The 22487-nt window shown below is 53.0% G+C and overlaps 1 protein-coding gene across 2 annotated transcripts in view; it reads right to left on the bottom strand.

Annotated features, from left to right (window-relative positions):
• Window positions 1-21935, bottom strand: part of POLE (DNA polymerase epsilon, catalytic subunit) — a 29205-nt gene extending 7270 nt beyond the window's left edge. For both annotated transcript variants that reach the window (XM_030026556.2, XM_041126156.1), the window contains exons 1-33: window positions 21693-21935; window positions 21472-21552; window positions 21349-21393; window positions 21107-21199; window positions 20360-20514; window positions 19388-19529; window positions 18979-19059; window positions 18613-18720; window positions 18088-18198; window positions 17737-17822; window positions 17041-17160; window positions 16101-16233; window positions 15321-15434; window positions 14172-14384; window positions 13111-13218; window positions 12200-12328; window positions 11691-11793; window positions 11450-11596; window positions 10663-10808; window positions 9572-9720; window positions 9086-9178; window positions 8669-8813; window positions 7989-8146; window positions 6316-6511; window positions 5368-5582; window positions 4986-5088; window positions 4708-4788; window positions 4498-4620; window positions 4192-4410; window positions 3659-3868; window positions 2973-3116; window positions 2469-2609; window positions 22-175 (exon numbers count right to left, since the gene is read on the bottom strand). In XM_030026556.2, coding sequence (XP_029882416.1) covers window positions 22-175; window positions 2469-2609; window positions 2973-3116; window positions 3659-3868; window positions 4192-4410; window positions 4498-4620; window positions 4708-4788; window positions 4986-5088; window positions 5368-5582; window positions 6316-6511; window positions 7989-8146; window positions 8669-8813; window positions 9086-9178; window positions 9572-9720; window positions 10663-10808; window positions 11450-11596; window positions 11691-11793; window positions 12200-12328; window positions 13111-13218; window positions 14172-14384; window positions 15321-15434; window positions 16101-16233; window positions 17041-17160; window positions 17737-17822; window positions 18088-18198; window positions 18613-18720; window positions 18979-19059; window positions 19388-19529; window positions 20360-20514; window positions 21107-21199; window positions 21349-21393; window positions 21472-21552; window positions 21693-21935 — 4489 coding nt within the window. The remainder of the gene's footprint in view (window positions 1-21; window positions 176-2468; window positions 2610-2972; window positions 3117-3658; window positions 3869-4191; window positions 4411-4497; window positions 4621-4707; window positions 4789-4985; window positions 5089-5367; window positions 5583-6315; window positions 6512-7988; window positions 8147-8668; window positions 8814-9085; window positions 9179-9571; window positions 9721-10662; window positions 10809-11449; window positions 11597-11690; window positions 11794-12199; window positions 12329-13110; window positions 13219-14171; window positions 14385-15320; window positions 15435-16100; window positions 16234-17040; window positions 17161-17736; window positions 17823-18087; window positions 18199-18612; window positions 18721-18978; window positions 19060-19387; window positions 19530-20359; window positions 20515-21106; window positions 21200-21348; window positions 21394-21471; window positions 21553-21692) is intronic.
• Window positions 21936-22487: the final 552 nt, after the last annotated feature.

Genomic DNA, 22487 nt, shown 5'->3' with positions numbered 1-22487 from the left:
CCCTCTCCCAGGCTGCCTCACCTGGCTCCAGGTAAGTGAACTGGGCCAGCGAGCGCATCTCCAGGTGCTCAATGTCAAAGGTTTCGGCCTCTCGCCCCGCCAGGTGCCTGACGAGCTGCCTACTGACCATGCACACGCAGCCCAGGTGGATCAGGGCACGGAGCAGGAGCGGCACCTGTAATGATGGGGAGAAATGCGTTGGAACAACTACTAAGCTCCTCTCGGGGGCTTCAGACCTAGAACAACCCAGCTTAAAAACCACAGGTAGGACATACCTGAGGTGCCTGCGGCATGAATTTGGTATTATCACCCTTGCCGGTGCTGGAGATACGGAACAGGTATCTTACTTCATATGTGTTCCTATCTAGCCCCAGATCCCACCTTCAAGGGCAGCAGCAGGTACTTTGGAGGACGTGTGGAGCGATATCTGGGCAATTTTGCAGCTCAGCAACTTATGGTTTGGCACTCCACGGGACAAAGGCTTCAGCTGAACCACCAGATAATCGGTACAGTGGGAGATCCACCACTGAGTCACCCTGTTTTATTAACCCTACAGCTGTCAACTCCACCGCTGCAGAAGACTCCTCCTGAATGACTTGCTGTGGGACCTAGTCCCAAAACAGTGAGAAGCAATAAACACTCCTTGCCTAATCACGCTTCCCTCATGCCAGTTTTGATTTTACAGACCCCTAGTACATCCCATTTTCAGATCTCTTTAGCAAGCTGAAGCATTCCCATGTCCCTCAGTCCCATCCCTGCAAGGAAACCATTCCCTCCCTCACACCCTCCTCGTCATTTTCCTGTGTTAGTCCTACTGCATTTTTTGGAAGACCATGCTCAGAATTGCACTGCAGATGTCTAAAGATCAAGACAGATCTTTCCTTGCCCAGGACTATGTCCAGCTGGGTTCTCTGTATCTCCAAGGATGGAAACTCCACAACCCTCTGGGCAACCTGCTTGACCACCCTTGCAGAAGTTTTTTTCCGATGTTTACACAGAATTTCCCATGTTTCAGTTTGTGCCCGCTGCCTCCCGTTCTCTCCCTGGGCACCATTAAGAGGAGCCTGGCTCCTCTCCTTTACTCGTCCCATCAAGAAGGTCACCTGAACCTCTTCTCCTCCAGGCTGAAGAGTTCCAGCTTGCTCAGCCTCCCCTTCCACAACAGACACTGCAACCCCTTGATCATCTCACTTCCTTTTATATCTTTAAAACATCTCCATGTCCCTTGTTTTACTTCAGTTGCTAATTTTAATTTCCTCTTAGCTAGCTGCTTCTTGACATTACCTAGTCCCACTTATTAAACACCATGGTAGTGGAGAGGACTCAGGTTTGCTACCGGAAGATCTCCTACAGATATGATGAATTTGTGTACATACTAGCCACTTCGGCAGAGTAATTTGAAATAAGTTTTGGGCGCTGCTTATTAAACTAAGAGTTGTGCCTTGCCTTGTGGGACCTTTCTCCAAATTTTCTACAAGCAGAAATTTAAGGTGACTAAAAACGGTTTCTTTCATCATGCCCCACTGTAACACCTTCCAGGCTATACCAATAACTTCAGTAGCCGAAGACTCCCAGCTTTGTGATGCTCTTTTTGCCCTTGCAGCCTCTTGCATCTCACAAAGCATTTTGTAGCTAATGGTACCACTGCTCACACCAAGCTTGTCCTACTTAGGCAAAGACTTTTGATCCATAATAATTCTATGTTGCATTTTAGTAGCACTTGCCTTTATGCTTTCTTTAACATACAGCTCCACTCTTACAATGGTGCAACCTACTCTGCCACTTCCATATAGGTCAGGTCCTGACACTATAACGTCTTCTTGATTAAATTCCTGTCACCAGGTCTTGAGCTGCTGAACAAACCAGTGTCCTCATTAGAAGCAGGCATCCCACTTTCTCATCTTCATTTTCAGGCTTTCAGCATTAATAGCACTGGTAAATTTAATTTTGGCTTGATTGCTTTGTACTGAACTTTGTTTAGGTTGTTCTTGCTCTTCCCAAACTTTCAAGCTGTATCCTATTCTTCTTTCTAAAGCTTTTATAACCTCATTTTAGAGGACAGGGCACCCAGACCTATGTATGACTCCACACGTGTTGGGTTTTCCCCCATCTTTACCCTAGATACACCTTACTGTTTCTGGTTCAAACGCCAGCAGGCTGGTTCTGGTTTGGCTCAGAGGAAGATCACAGTTTCTGCTTAAATGCTTTCTTTCCCCAAAGTTTCCTAACTTCAAATAAACTGAACCCCCTTTCCCTGACATGCCTTAAACCATATGCTGATACTCAGTCTCTCTGCCCGTATGAACACAGGTATATTCCCCAGTAGTCTGCTGCGCAGGGTCTTTGATTTTTGGTGTCTCACCAAGTTGTTGAATTTTTCAGTACCAGGTATCCCCCTGTGCCCCTGGCACTCAGGCTAATGAGTTACCATGCAGCAATCCTTAAAAACGAGGACCTGGAGGAGTTACCTGTGTCTCATACACTCCCTCGATGTCCGGAGCAGAGAGGTCCGCATTGATTTCATTGATGTGCTCTTGGTACATGTCTTCGGGGACAGAGTATTCGTACAGGTTGTAAACTAAGTTTGAGCGGGGCAGGATCCTGTTCACCTGCCGAGACAAGGGACACACTTAGCAGGACACGTCACACCACGTGGCACCGCTGCCGGGAGCTGAGGCACTTCTAAGGGCTGCAAGGAGCTGGGGTCTGGGCCAGCCCAGCTCCTGGTGCTCCTCTCCTAAGGAAATCAGTGGTTTATGCTCATGCACGTTACAAATTCCCATAACAGAGAACCTGCTTTCTGGGCAGGCTGGAATTAGCAGAGGGACCAGAGACTGGATGAGGTACATCCGTGGGGTGGAAGATTGAGGCCCTGCAAGGCAGATGCTTGTAGTATCTGCTTGCAGTGGAGGTGAAGTGCCTTATCTCAACCCAAGTGGCTGCTTCCCCTTCCAGAAGGGGCAGGTCCTCACCCTCCTGTAGGCTGCTCCCTCCTCCGGCTTCGGGACGCGCTGGTTGACGTAGAAGACCCGGGGGATGCTCAGCCTGATGCAATGCAGGTCGCTCCCGATCACCGCCCACAGCCTGAACAGCCCAGGCTGGCTGGTCTCAGCGATCTGCAGGACACGGGCGTACAAAGTTAGTGTTAGCAGGGAGATCCAACATGTTATCAGTGCTTATGTCTAAGCTGCAGAGCACTTTGTGGTTCTATATGGCCAGATGGTGGCCACAAAGAGAGCAGGGGGCTAAAGAGTCATCACTCTCAGCGCTGGAGTCCCCATGTCCTGCTACTGTCCCCGGGCACCGTGGAGAAAACTCTCCGGCTAAGGCTGGCCAACCAACTCAAGCTGACCCTTGATGTCAGCCAAGTCACTCCGATGTCCTACTGCACAATGCTGCCCATGGGCTGAACTGGAGCTGCCCCACTGGCAGATCTACACGCACGTCCCAGATTCACCACCAAGGACCACGTGGGCTCCCGTTTCCATACAGATGTGCGTGAGCTTGAGGCTTTGCAGCCCCACCTGGCCTCCCCAGGGTTAACACCAGAGTGGCCTTGGGGTCAGCAGTCCCTGAACTTCACCATTTGACCGCAGATAGCGCAGATGCGAGGCTTACGCCCCGGGCTGCCCTCCGTGGCAGGTCCCCTCCCCAGTACCTGCACGATCTGCCAGGGCAAGTCCAGGATGCTGCGCGCTGTCCTGCGCAGGTAGCTGCTCAGCCCTTTGGAGAGGGCATCGCGGACCACTCCTCCACCCGCTGCCACCCCGCCGTCCTCCAGACGCCGCCTCTTCTGCCGCTCCCGCCGCTGCCGAGCCTGCAGCTCCCACTTCTTCTGATGGTAGCGTAGCCAGACCAGCCGCTCTTCCTGAGTGGGGTGACGGCACGCGTGAGTCGAGCCAGAAACCAGCACATGCTTCCCAGGCCCCCAACACCGTGCCATACAGCCGAGCCCTCCATCCCCCAGCCCCACATCGTGGTCCTGCCCCAGCTGTGAAGCCACCATGACCCCCCTTTTCTCCATCAGTGGTTATATTGCTCCATCTCCTGGTTATATTTCTCCCTGTAGCCCTGAGCCATGGGTGTGCAGAGGGTTTCAGGAGACCCACAGCTCGCTTCTGGCAGCACCCAAGCTGCTTGGGTGGACGAGCACAGCCCCAGGGCATCTCCTGCCCAGCCTGCTTCACCTACCTTGGTGGTGCCCAGGGGCGGAGGTGGACCCAGGATCTCTCGCCAGGACTGGGATAGCTCCAGGTACTGGGACATCTGTTGGGTCTCCTCAGTTGCAGGGACTCGCTTCCGCTTATTTGCGATGGGAACCAGTGGCTGAAGGGTCTTGGCAGCCCCAAAGTCCTCTATGTCACCAATCTGTGAGCTGGGTGTCCCCTCCCGGGGCTGGTTGGCGAGGACCTGAGGAGGCAAGGACAGCAGGATGACGTGGGTTGCAGGAGAAAAGCCCCACCAGCACAGCCAGCACCTTTCCCTTACCCTCTTTACCTGTCTCTTGCCTTCTGAAGTGAAGAGCTCATTGATTTTTTTCTGTTTGTACACATCGTTCTTCTCCAGGAGTTTCTTGTGGAGCCAGTCTGGGTGCCGGACCCGTGGCACCGGGTTCTTTACCTGGTGAGCATCTCCAAATTACACCGAGTTCCCCCACCAAAGCCCTCCTCCTGCCCCCCCAGCGCCCCCCCACCCCCTGCCCCATACCTGCTGCAGGGCTGCGGGAATGGTGATGATTTTCTGGATGGTGCTGCCCAGTCTCTCGATGTAGTAGTCCCAGTCCAGGATCTGTGAAGAGGGCAGAGCAGTGGGTAGCGAAGAAAGCCGAGCAGAAGGCCACTAGACGCAGGATCAAGCATCTCCCCGGGACCCCTGTCCCTAGCACCCTGCTTTGGGAGCACAAGTAGCCGCTGCCCAGGTCGCGCCTCCGAAGGGACGAGCCCTCGTCCTGGAGCCGGGGCCATCCACAGGGATGCCTCACTCACCGCGCGGATGTTGAAGTCCTGCAACGACGGGCTCTTCAGCCATTTTCGGAGGTAGTGTTTGCGCACGCTGGGCTCGGCTTGGAAGATGGCAAGGGGGATGGCCCTGGGGAAGGCAGGGAAGCACTTTTTACCCACCCGGACCAAGGAAGGCCCTGGCAGCACACGATCCCCTTTCCCAGCCTGCTTCTCCTCCCACCCTGCAAGGCCACCGCGCAGCAGTTGTACGGTGTTACCCATCGTTAGTCTTGCTCACGGTCTGAGCCAGCAGGCAGGTGATCGCTTGGCCACACCACACCAGCTTGCTCACCTCCTGCTACCCTGCCCTTCCCCTCTTGGTTGTCCCCACACTGTCAAAAGCCCTGGCCCCTCAAGATGGTGTTACCTCTCGGTGACTGGAGACCCTTCTGGTTTCTTGGAAATGATGAACCGGCAGCTCAGCCCTGCATCCTTCACCATCTGGTCCCCCAGAAACTCTGCCAGCCGCTTGGCAGTGCTGATGGAGGTGGACTTCTGCTCCCCGTAGTCCTCCAGCTTGCGCGACATGGACCGGTTCTCTGAGATCAGCTCAAACAGCTCCGAATCAGGCATGTTGGCAGCCTGAAAGGGAGGAAAAAAATCACAAAGCTAGCAAGAACATAATGATGAAGCCTTACTACTGCCAGATATGGGGAGCACCTACACCCAGTTGGTGTGGCTTTTTACAGGGAGCCTGGGCATTGCTCCCTGTTGCAGCTGCCAACGTGACCTATTGAAAAGAGAGTGTGGGTTTGAGGCTTGCATCGGTTTATGCTGTGGCTGGGCTGTGGCAGCACTGCTTTGTGTTGCGCACACAAAGTAGCTGGGCTCACCAAGAACTTGTTGTACAAGGTCATTGCAAAATGGAAGGACCAAGCCAGGCTCTTGGTCCCTCTCACCCCCCAGTTTCTTGCATTTTCTCTGCTCTCCCCAGTTATTGTATAGCCGATGTCTCTGTGCTCCTCATAAAACACTCTGCAGGCAAGTGGCTCTCTCATTCTCTGCCTCAGCAAATGCCCTTAACTAATGTCCTCGTGGGGTGAGGGCCACCAGACCGGCTCCATGAAGTAGATGACTGGAGAAGGACACTACTCACCCACAGTTACAGCTGAATGAAGAGCCTTTGCACTAAAAGACACTGAAAACAGCCCTTTTGGACCAAAGCGGCAGAAATATGATGGAATTGACCATCAGAAGCACCAAGGACCACCCACCTTGTGCAAGCGAAGTCCACCCTCCCCACAGTGCCCGACCAGCTCTGACACTTCTTCTCCGGCTCCACCTCGGGAGCAGAGACGTGCTGAGCTATACTTACCTTGCTATAGAGCACATCCAGCCAGTAATCGGCCACCTTGGCCACAGAAGCGTAGACCTCCTCCAGGGTGCTGCCTTTCAGAAAGGCTTCAAATACAGAAGACTGGAATATCTTCACCAGCTGCAGCTCTCCCCGGCGCTTCACCTCAAATCCCTTCAGCTCAGCCAGGGACCCATCCTCATTGAATACCGCGTACCTAGGAGACACGGCGTGGGCAAAACCTGGCCTGTGCCAAGGGACACGTCCTCCAGGATCCTGCTGGTGTCCCTCCTGCCAGGGTGCTTCTCCCCATGCCACCATCCGGCACGTTCAACGGAGCCGCGGTGGTCGGCACTAGGATGATCTCGGAATTATCTACAGCTGCTCTAGGAACCATTTCAACTTGGTCTGCAAAATCACATCAGCTTGTGCCCCGGCTCATCCATACCGATTGGGAGAATGATCTTTACTGCGCACAAGGAAAGGGCAGGAGGTGAGAGCCCGGGTGGGGACATGGAGGAAGATATTAGGAAGAGGTTTAGAGAGAAGGAGGAAACTTTGCCAGCTCAGATGCTGGCAAAGGGATTCAGAGGAAACTGAATGTAGCTATGACATGACTATAGGAACACTCCTCCCTCTCTCCTTTTCTCTTGTATTTTTTTGCATTTCACAGCCCCGCCAATTATTTGTATGTCCCAAGAAAAACCTTATGGGAACATCAGCTAAGAGAAGAGAGGAGATACTCAAACCTACATCATTGGCAAGCCCTTCTCCCACCTGAGCACGTTCCTGTGGGCACAGCCTTCTCTTCCTCCACCAACGATGGTGCCTGCCCGCCACCTCCAGGCTGTTTCGGTTGGAGAGTGACCAAGAAATAATGCACTTGCTAACATCCCCAAACTACAAGAAACCAAGAGGCCCTGAGAAAAGAGTCCTGTAAGCAAAGCCCACTCAGTGCTTGGCATCACCTTGACTCCCGTGGCAAGGAGTCACTGCTTGCAGAAAGGCACTGACAGGAGACAGTGCATGCTGGAGCTCATTTAATGGGGCATTAAGCACAAAGAAGCATAGAGCTGTAAGGACAGAGGGTGCCGGAGGGCAGTGAGAGCATTTCTTGGAGCCAGACCCAGGTCTGTGGGCACCCCCCTAGCTAGTGGTTGCTACTGCTTTAGCTCACATTTCTATTTAGGAGGCTGCAGAGAAATCAGTGAAGTTTGAGTACAACTATCCTATAATGTGACAGTAATGGCAGGACCTGTTCCTTCTTCCAGATGGAGAAGGAAGGTGACATATATAGAAGAAGCATTACTGGAGGTCTGTGAACTCCTGAGAGATGGGAAGGCAGGAACTGGTGAGTTTAAACACATTTGGTTGAATGTAAGCAGTATTAGAAGTCCTCAGAAGGAAAGTCAGAGTTCTCCTGCACACCTCAGAGCCAAACAAGGAGATTGTGTCTGGTCACCAAGTTGGAGAAATGTTGTTCTGCTCTTATATTCTAAAATTGGTTGCCACAGTATGGCACTGGAGGCAAGCGCACAGCTGGATTCAGAGATGATCTGGTGTAAGGAACTTGCCATTTAAAGCCAGCGAATCAAGCGTGCTGCAAGGGGCAAGGTCCCACGTGCACGAAGGGAAAGAGACCCTCAATCTGTTACCCCGAGGAAGTGATAATATTTCAGGCTTTGAAATCTCACCTTTTCTTCAGCTTCTTGCCCTCCTCCTTGGAAGCTGGGAGGATCATGGCCAGGTATGGTCCATCCACTTCAAAAAAGATGCTGTTCTCTGAGCGTGTGATGTAGGTCAGAGAGGCTGGGTCCTGCAGTTCCTGGTACTGATCATTCGTGAAGCCTTCCTATGGGCACAGCCCCAGAAGAACAGCTTCACTCAACAGCCAGGCTGGTTACACCAGGCAATGCTCTTCAGGCACACCCTGCCCAAATGGATCACTGAGCACCCCTCTGAAAGCTACAGCACAATTTAGGACTCGAAAATCAAAATATCTGACACCTGCCTGTTGAGAAGAAAAAATGCTTTGGACCCTAAAATTATATTCTTTTGTCTTACAGAAGCTGGAGGAAGCAGAGGATGGGTTTGGACCTTGCTCTGTTCTGGACTCCCAGCCTGCACAGGTGAGCACACACCAACCCTGGCCTCTTACACACCACCTTCTCTGCTCCAGGGATATCGGAGCCTCTCCCTCCGCTCAGATGCTCTCCAGGGCAGAGAGCAGCTGTGCAGCAAGCAGGGCCATCAGCCCCAATGTCCCGCTCGCTACACGGGGAGCAGAGATGGAAGAGAGACCCTCCTCTCTTGTCAGTCCTCCACCTCCTTCTTCCCAGACTGCAGAGCTGGCCTGGATGGGTGCAAGACTCACCTTCACCAGGATGTTCAGCATGGCACCTGGGTAGGAGATTGTCACCTTCGGCTTCTTGGCATTGGTTGACTTGATGACAAAGTTCTCCGGAAAGCTGTTGGGGAGGACACACCAAATCCCATCAGTATCCAGTTCCAGAGGTCTCCTAAGGAAGGAAGGAAGGTAGGTCACTGTCAGGAGGGGAGTGCATGATAGATGAGGATCAGCTGTGTCCCCCGTAAAGGCAGAGGCAGCCTGCTGCATCCGCTCTCCAGTCCCTTCTGCAAAGCAAGCCCTCATAATACAACAGAATAACCACAACAGCATTAGAAATCTGAATCTTCAACATTAACTGCTGAAAGCTCAGGTGTTTAATGTGCTTCCACATCTGTCCCAGATGTAGATGGACCTTTCTTCCCCAGCTCAGCACATACTCACCCAATCTGCTCGATCAGTTCCCTGGCCTGGGTGATGATATTCGCTCCTGTGAAGCAGACGATGCCAGCCATTTCCATGGAGTACCAGCGAGCTCTGTGAGCAGAGGAGTCAAAGTGAAGAGCATGAAGTGTTCCCTCCCAAACCCAGCTATGGAAAGGACAGGAGGACCTCCAGAGGAAGAAGGGCAAGAAACATATCAACACTGGCCCTTGGTAGATTGTTCTCCTTGTCCTAGTTATGATGCTTCAGAAAAGCTGGAAACCCACTAACACATAAGATTCCTGCCACTTATGCCCAGCACTTAATATCTGGCAGGAATCTCCAGGATGAGAAGTCACAGGCAGAAGCAAGAGAGTGTTACAGGCAGCACCACTTTCACCCTGGTGCTTCAGAGGCAGGTGAAGCAAGTGACAGCCTCCCTAGGACAATCCGGGTTCCCAAGGGTACTCTCCAGGGAACCCCAGCACCGCCCGGGGGGACACTCACCCTTTCCGCATGACGTAGCCATAGAAAGAGTTGAGGATGCACTTGTGGGCCAGCTGCAGGGAGTCATACAGGATTTCCATGTTCTTGCAGCGCTTCACTTCAGAGGCATCTCCTGACTCCACTGCTGCAGACAGCTTCTTCTTCCACACCTGCAAGCCACAGGCAGAGTCAGGATGATCCCACACATCACTACCGGTGGTATCCAACTGGTTCCCCCTCAGTCCCAGTATAGCATTACAACTCCAGAACAGTATCTTTGCCAAAGATAAGTAGCATGAGCTAAACATTCCTTTTTCTTTTGCAGCAGAGGACGAGTTGGCCAGAGGCACTTTGCCACATGGTAGCAGGGACCTGCAGCACCAACCGTAACTCTGACAGTGACCATCAGAATTCAAGCGGCGCCGGCAGCGCTGCCCACCTGTGTCAGCTGTGCTGCACCACATGTGCGCAGGCAAGAACTGAATACGCTGCCTGCAGCAATTGATGATGTCTGGCTAAACAGTAGAACCACCTGTGTAGAAAAAGCCTTTCAGCCAGCTCCGTGATTCACAGCAGAAGAGGCAGCTGGGAATAACCACAAAGCAAACGGCTCGTTAATTAACTCTGCCAGAAGTAGGGTCCCAAGGCCTCGTCATTGCTTTCAACACAGTCCAAGAATAACATGCCCTGGTGTCCTCTAGCAAACCTCAACCAGCAGAGAACTAGAACATCCTCCTGGGATCAACTGCTCCTTAACCTGAGGTCTAGACCTTGCTTCTTAGCTTGTCTCTTTTCTCCATGTAGGAAGAATGCCCCAGACTGAACCTGGCCAGATCAGATATAGCAGAACAGAGACTAGCTGAGGATTTGCTAAACCCAGGGAAAACTGGAGATGCAGCTTTGTTTCTGACAGCACCCCAGAGGCAGTAAATGCTGTGGTAGCAGCCGTTGAAGATTCGGCAGTGAGCAGCCACAGCTGTCAGGAGCTCCACCACGTCCTTCTCGAATACAAAGGCTGAACAGTGCAATCCTTTAGGGCTCGGGTTTCCAGTGAGAGAGGAGAGGTCCCCAGCCTTGGCAAGATAAGTTAAACCAGAAGCTGAGTTCGGTACCTTGTGCAGCCCCTTGAACTCATAGCGGCGGTCCCTGAAAGCTCGCACTGTGTCCACATAGAAAGAGTTCTCTCGCTGGCAGATGGTGGTGACTCGTTCCTCAACCTTGGTGACATGGATCTTCTTGTACGCCTTGCGGCAGTAATCTAGTCAAGGGAAGAAGCAAAGGGAGCTTCTCAGGGATGGGTGCCCGCTACGGACGGAGGGATGGGCACAGTATGGACAGGGAGACATCTAAGCATCAGGCATGGGTGAATGGGGAGATGGTCCTACTGCAAAAGGAGGGGAGGGAAGATACCAGCACGGAGAGAAGCAGCACCTCACTGTGGAGATGCAGGGACAGGTGGGGGAAAAAAACTCATCATGATACAGGTATGGCCCATCCACAAACCCAGGCTCTGCCCCCAGCCAGCTGGATGCTTCTGCTGAACAGCATCACTCCAGGTGATGGGATAACACTATATTTCCCATTCATTAACAGGCTTTAATTAGCAGTCCTCCCAAAAATGGAGCCATTCGTGTTTCAGCTCAAATCCATGGCTCTCAACAGACAAAAGGAGAAACACTGACACAGGCACCAGTGCCCGGCCCCTCTTTGGGAAACACACAGCAGCCTGCTGGGATCCTGGAGAAGGTCTGCCAAAGCATGGTGTGAGACCAGACCCAGTCTGAACTAACATCACAGCCATAAGAGAGGTAATTAATGGTGAGCACCACTCACAGTCTAGATTGCAAAACACTGGTCGAGATCGTGACATTGATTTTTTTTTTTTTTTTTTTTTTTTACCTGCCAGCCGCTTTTTCTCGTACTTGGCCTGTTCTTCCCGGGAGAGCTCGTGGAAGGCGCGGGGTGCTCCCTCGGGGGAGAGGGGAGGGAACTTCTCTGACTCCAGCTGCTGCTGGATGCGGTGATATTCACTGCGGCTGGCAGGCACTGCAGAGGAGGGCAGCCATCAGTTTCCCAGGAGAGAAGCAGGAATTTGTCTCCATCTCTATGGGTTGGACTGCAAGGTCCTTACTGTACTTACTGAACTCTCCTCTCCACTGCCAAGTCATGCGGCGCTGACAGTTGGCACCCGGCTTGTTAAAGTCACAGGCAGCACACGTGGCCTCATCCACCATGGCTGAGGGCTGGACGCAAGTAAGAGACACAGAGGTGTTAGAGGGAACAGCTCTCCAAACGACAGCTCGTGCCAGAACAGGCGCTGGGTGGCAGAAGCACATAGGTGTGAACATCAGAGATGGTACTCTGTCAGTTCTCCTTTCCAGAGCCTTTCGGGAACACAAAACCCACAAAAAACAATAACTGTTTTTTTGGGAAGAGTCCTAGCTAAAGTTGTAGCTCAACCTCTGCAGACCTGGCATCCACGGACTTGACTGACAGCTTGACTGACTGGCTGGCTGTCACACCCAGCCTTATCTGATCCCCCTACCCTGAGCAGAAAGTTCAGCCCTTGTTGTTAAGGGGATCCAATCAGAGGGACCACCAAGGTCATCTGAAAGACAAATTAGGAGAGATGAGGTTGATGTTACCCACCTGCAACCTGTTGGTCAGAATGATGTTGGGGTACATGGCCCCCACGTCCAGGTGGTAGATAAGGGGACACTCAATTCTGTTCGGAACATCCTTCAGGGAATTCAGTTTGACCTTGATTTCATCACAAACCTGTGGCAAGACAAAAAGAAGTGAAACTCAGGCAGGAAGGAGTTACTAATTCCAATACTTGTTGAATTTGGTCCTTTACTCCTGCACAGGGACACCTGCCACTGACTCTGGGGAAGGATTTAAAGGACCAAAGGAGCAGCATCAGGGACTCCTCGACCACCGGTATTTTAGGTTTTGTTTTGGACCTCCAAGGTAGGCTTTATCTGCAGGGGTAAGTGGAAGGTGAGAGCAGCTACTTCCTAAAGGTTACTCGATCAAGGACCTTTTCAGTGCAAACAGGTTAATGGAGACAACAGCAAAGACCAGAAGTCCCCAGTCACTAACTGATGATGCCCTCCAAGAAACTCCAGACTTGGCTTTGGAGAGGGGTGACCTGCACTTTGTAGCTGATAAGCAGCAGGGAACAAGAAGAACATGAGTATTTTGGATATCTGAGCAGCCTGTCTTCTTAATAAATCCCTTCTCAGCTCTCTCAGAACGTTGCTCCTAGTTGAACCTGCACAGGGGAAAGCAGGAACCGCATCCCTCAGCTGGGGCAGAGACCCCCGGTCCCTGGGCTGGGCTCCAGCAGCTGGACAGGGGGGTCCTGGCTGGGGCTGCTGGAGGCGGCGGCTGCTTATAACATCCCTTAACACCATCTACTCTGCAGGTGCCCGTAGATGGGCTTCTTCGTCTCTCTCCATAGAGTGTAAAATGAACGTAAACAGGCACCTTGAAGCTGCAGCCCCAGCCTGGCAGCTCAGCCCTCCCTGCCAAGCCCAGCCCTGCCGCGGGCGACATACCTCCTGGAAGTTGGTGACTTGATCCAACGGCAAACCCTCCTCCTCCTCGATGGCATGCCGCAGCGTCTTCTCCACGTGCTGCACCAGGAAGTCGAATGCAGCAGGATTCTGCAGGGGCGTGGGGACAGCACTGAGACCGTGGACAGCCGACCCTCGCTGCAGGCTGGCAGCTCCTGCCCTGCTGCCCGTGCCCCTGCCTGACTTGGGGAGATCTGAGCATGGCCCTGCAGCATAGGGCAGCAGCATATTGAGGCACAGGCAGGGTCTAGACCACTGACACCGGGTCAAAAAAAAAAAAAAAAAAAAAAAAAAAAAAAAAAAAAAAAAAAGCAAGGAAGGGAAGAGACAAGCGCAGCTAACAAGCAGCTGGTTGCATTTGTGTTTGGTAGTGCCGCAACTCTCATGGTCGCATGCTGGCTGGTGCAAGGGTCCAAAGATTCAGACTTAGTCCAGATCCTTTTACACACCCAGTGTGTGCTCCCCATGATCATTCACTAGATGATATCCACCAAAATATGCCACACTAAGTGCAATGCATCACATGACAGAGAATGAAGCCGCCTCTGAAAACTTAAGAGTCTGTGAGCACAACACAGGCGTGAAGCAGGACAAGGGGGAGGTGATGGAGATAGCAGCGTGAACCAGAAACAGGTGATAGACGCCCAGGAAGGGTTCTGAAGAAGCTTTGTTTGGGTGGGAGAAGGACAGAGGGAGGACAGGACCCCAAGGGGACAGAGGCATATCTTCCCAGAACCACTGGCTCAAAACCAAACCCAAAACCCCACTTCACTCTCCCTTGCTGTCAACAAGGTCTGGCTTGCTTCCAGTATGTGACACATATGACACTTGCTTTCCTAGTGAAGAACAGATGGCCAGTTGGAGGCCTCCTCCCATCCCATCCCAGCCCAGCTCCACGCAGCTTCAGGTGCTCAAGGTCTTCTGAAGTATGACAGGTACTGCCCAAGGCCAGCAGGGACTCACAGGAGACGTTAACATCAGCAGAGGGTTACTCCTCACCACCACATTCCACAAGGACAGGGGTTGGCTGCGTGGCCCCTTACCATTTTGAAGCGGCATGGGATGTCACTGCGGAAGACCCCAGATTCCAGCGCTTCCACGTGGCCTCCCACATATGTCTCTGAGTCCAGCACATGTCCGTCTTCTGTAAGTTTGTTGAATTCCTGCTCCTGCTTGTTGGGGAAGATGATGTTGGCGTGATAGGCCTGAACCATCAACAGTGCCTCGCACAGTGTCCCAGATCCTTTTCTTAACACCTGCCAGAGAGACATCAAAGCCAGTTTTAAACTCAAAAAGAGTAGATTTAGATTAGATATAAGGAAGATATTCTTCACCATGAGGGTGGTGAGACACAGGAACAGGTTGCCCAGAGAAATTGTGGATGCCCCATCCCTGGAAGAGTTCATGGTCAGGTTAGATGGGGCTTTCAGCAACCTGGTCTGGTGAAAGATGTCCCTGCCCATGGCAGGGGGGTTGGACTAGATGATCTTTGAAGGTCTCTTCCAACCCAAACCATCCTGTGATTCAGCAAGAAGTGCTGTACCAGCGCTGGTAGGACCAGACTGGCCTTACAGCCACACCAGTGAGCCAGACGGCTTCAGCTGGTGACACACGTGCGACCGCGCAGCAGGCAGTGCTGCAGCCCATGGCAAGGATGATGGGAGCAAGTGAGAAACCAACACTGACTCCTTCGGGTTGGCCGGGAGGAAAGCAGGCTAGGGACAGCGCTAAGACCTCCAGACCTCTGCTGCCATCACCTCCTGACACTACTCCACTGTCAAACGCCTTTGTAAGCTAAACCAGGTGGGGAAAGAGCAACATTTCCTACACGCTTAGCACAGACAGCTTCCTAACTATCCTCCCTACAGGTGACAACAGCCATCAGGAGACCCAGCTTTGCATGACCATGACTGCAAGTAAACTTGGCTGAGCATAGAGCATCAGCCATACTTTCTTGCTCCAGCCCTGTACTGCCAACCCTCAGGTCTCTTGTTCTTAGGCACCACTCTCAAAACACCCCAGGGCTGTGGAGAGAAAGGAGTAGCCTCCAAATCCACCCTCCCTCCCTCCCCGACACAGATGGGAAAGTGCCTGGGCAGTGGGAATCAGGTCCGTGGCCAGAGCGTCCCTGCAGCGTGGGAGACGCGGCTCTTTGCCCAGCAAAGAAATCACCATTTCAGGAGTGCACCCACCTCATCAGGCTCCATGGGAATGATGGTGCACAAGGCGAAAATGAAAGGATGCACGTACTTCATATACATGTAGTAGGTAGCAACTGCGTCAGACACTGAATAGGTGGCCAGGGTCTGTTGGGGAAGGGTGAGAGGCAAATTAATCCAAATCACATGTGACAGAGCAGCTCAATGCCAATAATCTTTCATTGCTTCCTACTGGACATGCTCGTATCAGCAGGAAGGGAAAGGTGTATTTCTGCATATACTAGGTTGTAAAGAATAATCTGCTCGTTTCCGAGGACATCCTGCTCTAGCTCTAATTACACAGCAATACATCAGTTTTGAATGAGAAGAAATGGGGAGGATGAGCTCATGGCACAGATGCCACCCCATTTGGGAATCAGGAGGCTGCTCGAGGGCTTCAGCAGGAATCCCTTGCCCACGACACCTGGAGCATTAAGTCTATTTCTTGTCCCTCCAGCAAGTCATGGCTCTTCATGGTGTTTCTGATTTAGGCGGTTCCTGCCACCTCGCATTGATGTAAATAAATACAGAAAACATACAGTGCAATCCCTGTGCTAGAACCACTTCAGAGAAATCCTATTCTTTCTCCCCACAAGCTCAAGTGCTTCTAAGGCATTGGCAGTTTGGGGGGACAGATTGGGTTAATTTCTCAAAACCCATTGCACTAAGCAAAACCATTTTGTAACACTTTAACTTAGAGATTCAATCATATTGCAGCTGTTCTAGGCTTGTTTTCCAATTGCTCAGAGGAGATACAGCACAGGGAGGGAATACCTGAGGCTCCTCCGTAGCCATCCGGCACATCTCTTCAGGGTCCAGCTCCACTGGATCGTAACCCAGTTTTGCTTTAGCTGCTGCTTTCAGGTTGTGACTTCCTACTGGGAGGTAACTGTCTCTCTTCACCCACCTGGACAGAATCAGGAAAATACCAGTTTGTGCAGAGAAACCAGCCCTGCCCTTCAAAAAGAGGCTCAGACTTGCAAACGGGACCTTGACTGCAAAGGGGACCTCTCATGAGAACAGCCAAGAGCCAAGCATCCAAGCGCCGTGAAGTAAGAGGCTGCCCAGCTTTAGATATCCTGCATCTCTAGCAATGCACTTAAATCCCAACCAGGACAAACCCCAGTATCCATACCACCACCACTGCTCAGAACTACCACCTTCCAACTCCCTCAGTGGCTTTAAGATAAACATTTAACCGCTGGAGGAGACACCACTAGGACTGCAAGGACAGCCAGCCACTCTCCAAAGTCCAGATGCTGCTCCAGTGGAAGAAACCCACATAAAAACCCCAACTTTGCTCTCTCTCCCATGCATGCATAATGCATCCTTTCCTCTTCTGGCTGTGCCAGGAGGCTGTTGAGTTAGGATACGGTCCCTTCCCCATTCCAATGACTTGATCTTATCCCACTCTTTCTCTGCTCCCCCAAATCAGACCTCAAACACCCAAGGACAGCCACCAACAGGCTGCAGGGAGAGAGACGGCCCTGATAGCCCTTCACGGGGAAGGCTTGGCAGCTTCTGCAGTATGCAGAGTGCCAAGGGGAAGCAGCACAGTCAGAGAAATGGACTATTACACCAGCCTAAGGAGGTGCGACAGATGAAAGCTTCCAACAGACAGAAGGAGGACAGTATTCAAATACAACTGTAGGTATTTTATATAAATTCAAGTGATAAAGACACAGTTATACGGTAGAGGGGCAGCAGCTGGTACCTTAGACAGTCCATGTGGATGCACTGGGATGCTTTGTACTCTCCCTGGCTGTCCTTCTGAAACCCAATTTCCTGATACATATTAATTCCATGAGCTGCTGCTCTTGCTTCCACAAAGGGCCTGGGGAAAGAGGCAACATGAAGAGAAGGAACAGAACAGCCATTTCCCTTCATTTCCAACACAGGTTTCACAAACACTTTGTTACAAACTACCTAAAGAATTTTTCTTGTGATTTATCTGATATCTGGCCATAGGAAAAACTTCCTGCAGGACAGAACTGCAGCACGACCCTAGAGGCAAAGCTGCTTGCTTGCATCCTGCAGCAGGAGGTGGAAGCATGTGGTCCCTCTCCCTTTGCTTCCTGAAGGCTTGCCTGCAACCCTCTCCCTGATACCCTCCACGTCTCTTTTGACCCTCTCCCTGCTCTCCCAAGACAGGGCTCATCCATACACCAATATCGCCACATTGACAAGGGTTTAAAGCAGCTCAGCCAAGTGGATGGGACTCTACAGAAGCTCATACTTCCAAGCCAATGACCACAGGATTTGGTGAGGTGCTCAAACTTGCCAGACAGCTGGCATGGATCACACACTATCACCACTATATCAGCTATGGAAGGACGTCAAGGCTGGTACCTGACCCTGCCCCACAGCTCAGGTGACACCTTGCCAGCTTAGTTTTCATTCCTGATCTTACCAGTCAAAGAAGTCTCCATTGTACGTGACAATGATAGTGGGTTTTGTCTCCTGGACATGTTCAAACCACCTCTGGATTAAATGAGCCTAGGATGAAGCAGAAGAATAGGAAAGATACATATATAAAGTAACTTCATCTCCTCCATGGAGAGGTGGTGGATACCACACAGTTTACTCCACCCTTCCCGTCTTCTCCCCACCCAGCCCAAACCTGACCTCTCTTACCCTTATTACCAAGAAACATTACCATGACCAGCCCTGCCGGACACACTGTGCTCCCCAGCAAGGCAGCCTACTGAGCCATAAACTCTCTTTGGCCAGGTAAAAAGTCTGCTGGGCAGAACTGACTTACTTCATCTGGTTCATTAAAGACACAAAACGGACCCTCATACTCCGGCTTGGGAGTAAACTCAAAGTCTTCAATATCCTCAGAGACGATCTCCCTGTTTGTGATCAGGTAGCCCTAGGGAGGTGACAAGGAGGCAGTTAGGAGGACTTGGCTTGCAGGCAACCCAAAAATGCTGTCCAAATGATGGGATGTTTTCCTCTTGAAAGCCAGAGCTTCTGTCAAGGGGGAACAACCGTTTGGAAGTCATCTGCTGAACCATCGCTGGCCATCAGCTAAGGAGGCCACGGGGAGACAACATGGGACATCAGAGTTGTCCCTGTGCTCTCCAGGTTACTACTGCTCCCTCAGACAAGGGCCAGTAACCTGAGCTGGGTACCACGAAAATAAAAATACATCATTCAGACTTTAATTTCATTTCCACAGCCATACACCAAGCAGCCAGCAGCAAGGCAAGCCTGGAGTGAGCTGGGTTGGAGGTGAAATGCTTCACTGCTGGAGCATGGAGGAAACTACTCTGCTGTCCCTTACCTGCCCATCAATCATGTAGGAGATCATCATGATCTGGTCTGTCTCTGCATCAGGAAACTTCAAAGGGAGTTTGGTAGTTTCAATGTCAAAGGCGAGAACAACAGGATCCTGAGCAGAACCAAATCCATTAGAAAATATTCTAAAGCTGACTTGAAGTTAAAGAGCGGTTCCCATTAAGCCCAGTGCTAGCCCAGTAAGTGAACCAGATCCTCCTCAGTAATCATTTTACAGCTTTATCAACCCAAAAATCACTATCCAAGCCCAGAAACAGCCTTCCCCCTGCGCACCATGGCGTGACACCAGCAGCGCATCAGACACACCAGCCATGCACCTGGACAGACTGACGCCTGCCTGACCAATGCTCACCGGTCGCTCCACGAGGTCGTCTCGGCGGGTGATTTCAGGGGGGTAGGTGCTGCCCCGGTACCGCACGTTGTACCAGTGAGCCTGTCAAGAGAGGAGGGTGGGCAGTGCTTTACAGCAGGGCCAGCTCCTTGCACCACTTCTGTTTGGCTGCTAGGGACACAGCCGTGTAAATTAAATGCAGCCCAGAAGAAAGGTTCAAACTGTGGCTGTGCATCAATCATCTAACTTTTCTGGATATCATTAGCTAAGGAGAAGGCCCAGCAGCACAGGACTAAGCTTTACACATGAACTCATTGACACCAACAGCTTTGCAAAGGTCCCGGAGAGAAAACATATCCGCCCTGCCTGCACTTCAGGAGTACAGCAGCAGGAAAGCGAAGCTCTTCCAGCTTCCCTATTCCTTACTCACCACATGGATCTTCAGGTCAATAGAGAGGCGAATGTGGTAGGGTACATCGTACTCCCGCATATCCACAATGTTGTCCATCTGGTTGGCAATCTTTCTGGAGGCTCCTTCCTCATCCGTGCTCAGGCTGCCTCCGCTCAGAGCGCTGCAAGAAGCAGAGCGAAGCAGCCACCTGACCTGAGTGCACGTCTCTGCAGGCTCGGCTGCGGGGGACAGCCACGCGGCACCGGTGACACCCGGCAGCAGGAGTCAGTGACAGGAGAGGAGAGAACGGGAAACGCTTCCCCACCATGCAACCACCTCTGCTCGCAGAGGCATCCCTGGGACAGACAGCACGCGCAGCCCCATCACTCCCGTCTAAATTCACCTTTTCTCATGTTTGTGAGCTGTGTCTGCTCAGAGGTACAGGCAGGCAAAACCCACACTTGCCTGTATAATGAACAGTTCTTATGGCATTGGATTTATAAGTATGGTAACGAGACTAAGCATAATGAGGCAACCTGGGAAGCGCTTTGAACAGGGACAGTATGCCTTCCAGGCGAGCAGGGAGTGCTCGACTCACTTGATTCTTCTTCCTTGAGTTTCAACTGAAATCAGACTTCAGGGCCAGGAAACCAAAGAGGGGGGCAAATTTTTCATGTGTATATTTTGGTTGACTTTAAAAACAAAGTTTCTTATTTTTTTTTCTGTCTGCAACTGTGTTTCCAATCTTGTAAACAAGTGCCTGGCTTTTTATTCAGATAGAAAATATTTGTTGAGGTACGACCACAGTACATCACATCCCAGAGCCTCTGGAGCCTCTTGATGTGCAGCACTGAGCTGGAAGAACCACCTTGGAAGATGGGTGGCAGAGGGGCATAGCTGGGGTCAGACCCCAGGCAGGACAACACCTCTCTGAGAACAGCTAAGAAATAATCAAGGGAGCCTAATTATTGACACAAGGGACCGACCAGCCACCCTAAGGAGAGCTCCCACCTCGATAGCATGGCCGTGTAGACATCGCTCGCCTGGTCTCGCTCTCTATTTTTCCTCACAGCAGGAGAGATCTCCTTCCGCACCTTCACCAAGTCATCCACTGTGTTGAAGGACAGTTTGATGTAGTTCCTCTTCAGGCCCACCAAGTGGTTTGGCTGCAAAGCAGCAAGACAATGCCCGCTCAGGGGGGATGAGTACTGAGGGATGGCCACCATAAGAGAGGGTGGGGAAGGCAGACTAGACTGACGCAGGTGAAAGAATTGGCCAAGAAAGAGGTGCCAATGGGTGGGAGAGTCAAGCACCAAGAAGAGACTCTGGTGGACATGTCAGGGTAGAGCACAAGAGCTGCACAGCAAGGGCCCAGCCAGCCCTGCTGCCTGTGCAGGCAGGACCACAAGCGGGATTCACCCAGGGAAGAGGAGGAAGAGCAGGTCAAGCATAAGCAGCATCCCCCTCCCCCTGTACCCTCTCCTCCTCCAATCATACTTTAATTCCTGCAATTAAACGTCTCGAATGTGCTGTGACACAGCTGATGTGCTCAAGGAGAGGAATGTAATCACTACCAATAAGCAAGTAGCCATAACTAACCCATTTCTGATAGACACCACAAGCAGCACTATGAGATTGAAGTCAAGCGCACTGTTTCCCTTCACTACTCACTAGTCCCTTCCTACTTCAGTAGAGCTGTGCAAGGTCCAAAAAAAAAAACCCGCTACTCAAGAGCACAGAGGGCAGAGGAATACAGACCAGGTCCAAGTCTTCTTTAGGGACAGTTTCCAGCTTTGCAATCTTCCCTTGGAACTTCTTGGAAAGGAAGGAGGACACTTCTCGCTCGCAGCCCTGCCGAGAGGCCCCGGGGCTGAGCAGCGTGCCTCTGTCCCTCGGGAGAAGACCGTCCGAAAGCAGGATGCCCGGGAGGTCTCGAGCTCCCCAGAGACATGCTGTCCCCTTCCCTGGGGACCTTGACCCCCCCAGGGTCCCTTCCTCACCTTCTGGGTGGCGATGTAGAAGTAGGGCTTGTAGGGCAGGGCCACCTAGGAGAGAGCAGAGGGGTGACGCGGCAGTTCCCCCCGTGGGACCCTGTGCCCTGCCCGGCTCCCCCAGGGACCCACCTTGAAGCGGCTCCCGTCCTCCTGGATGAAGTAGTAGTCCACTGCGCTCACCGACCGCCGGTCCTCGTCCAGCACCTCCGTCTGCCCAACGGCACGACGGACTCAGCGGGGTCCCTCCGTGAGACCTCCCGGGGCCTCTCCATGGGACCACCCCCACGCCGGGACCCTACCGGCGGCCTCCCCGTGGGACCCCCCCCGCCCCGTGCCCCACCGGTCCGTACCGGGTGCATGTTGATAAGCCAGCCCGTCCGCTCGCCGGGCTCCGCTGGCCGCTCGAAGCCGAACAGCGCGTCCAGCCGGTCCGTCCGCTGCGACCGCTCCAGGCGCTTGAGAGCGGACAGAGGGGGGCCATCGTCTCTACCAGACGCCTCGCCCTCAGCCCCCGCCGCCGGCTCCCGGGGCCCGCCCGCCCGCCGGCCCCACCGCGCTCCCTCGGGGTCCTCCCCGCCGCCCCGCAGCATCATCCCCGGGCCGGCCCGGCCCGGCCCGGCGCGCCGCCGCGGAAGGAATTTCCCGCGCTGCGCCCGGTTCCCGCGAGAGCCAAGGGCCCCACTCCGTCCCGCGGCGAGAGCACCAATCAGAGAGCGGCCCCGCCTCCCCCGCGGGCACCTCCCACCAATCCCGGGTTAGAGCGCCCCGCCCTCTTCCCGCCCCGCCCTCTTCCCGCCAAGCCCTGCCCGCCCAGCCGCGGCCGCCGGGGCCGGTCTGGGCGGGAGGACCGTGTTCGGCTGCCGGGGACCGGTGGCGGCTGCAGCCCCGGTGCCCGCTCCTGCCCGCAAACCCGAACGCCCCTGGGTCGGCTGAGGCACGACCGAGGATTTCTCGACCCCAGCCCGAGCGGTGGACGAGCAGTCCAGCGCACCGTGGGTGCGCGCAGAGAGAGAGAACGGCGTCCGCCGCCTTCGGCACCCCCCGCCGGGATCCCCACCACCACCACCACCCGCCGGGATCCCCCCGCCCGGAGCCGGGGTCCCTGCCTGGGCTGGGGGATTTCTCCTTTGTGGATTCAACCGGCA

This window comes from Aquila chrysaetos, chromosome 9, assembly GCF_900496995.4.
Source record: "Aquila chrysaetos chrysaetos chromosome 9, bAquChr1.4, whole genome shotgun sequence".
Lineage (NCBI taxonomy): Eukaryota > Metazoa > Chordata > Aves > Accipitriformes > Accipitridae > Aquila > Aquila chrysaetos.
This window is presented reverse-complemented; position numbering and strand designations above follow the sequence as displayed.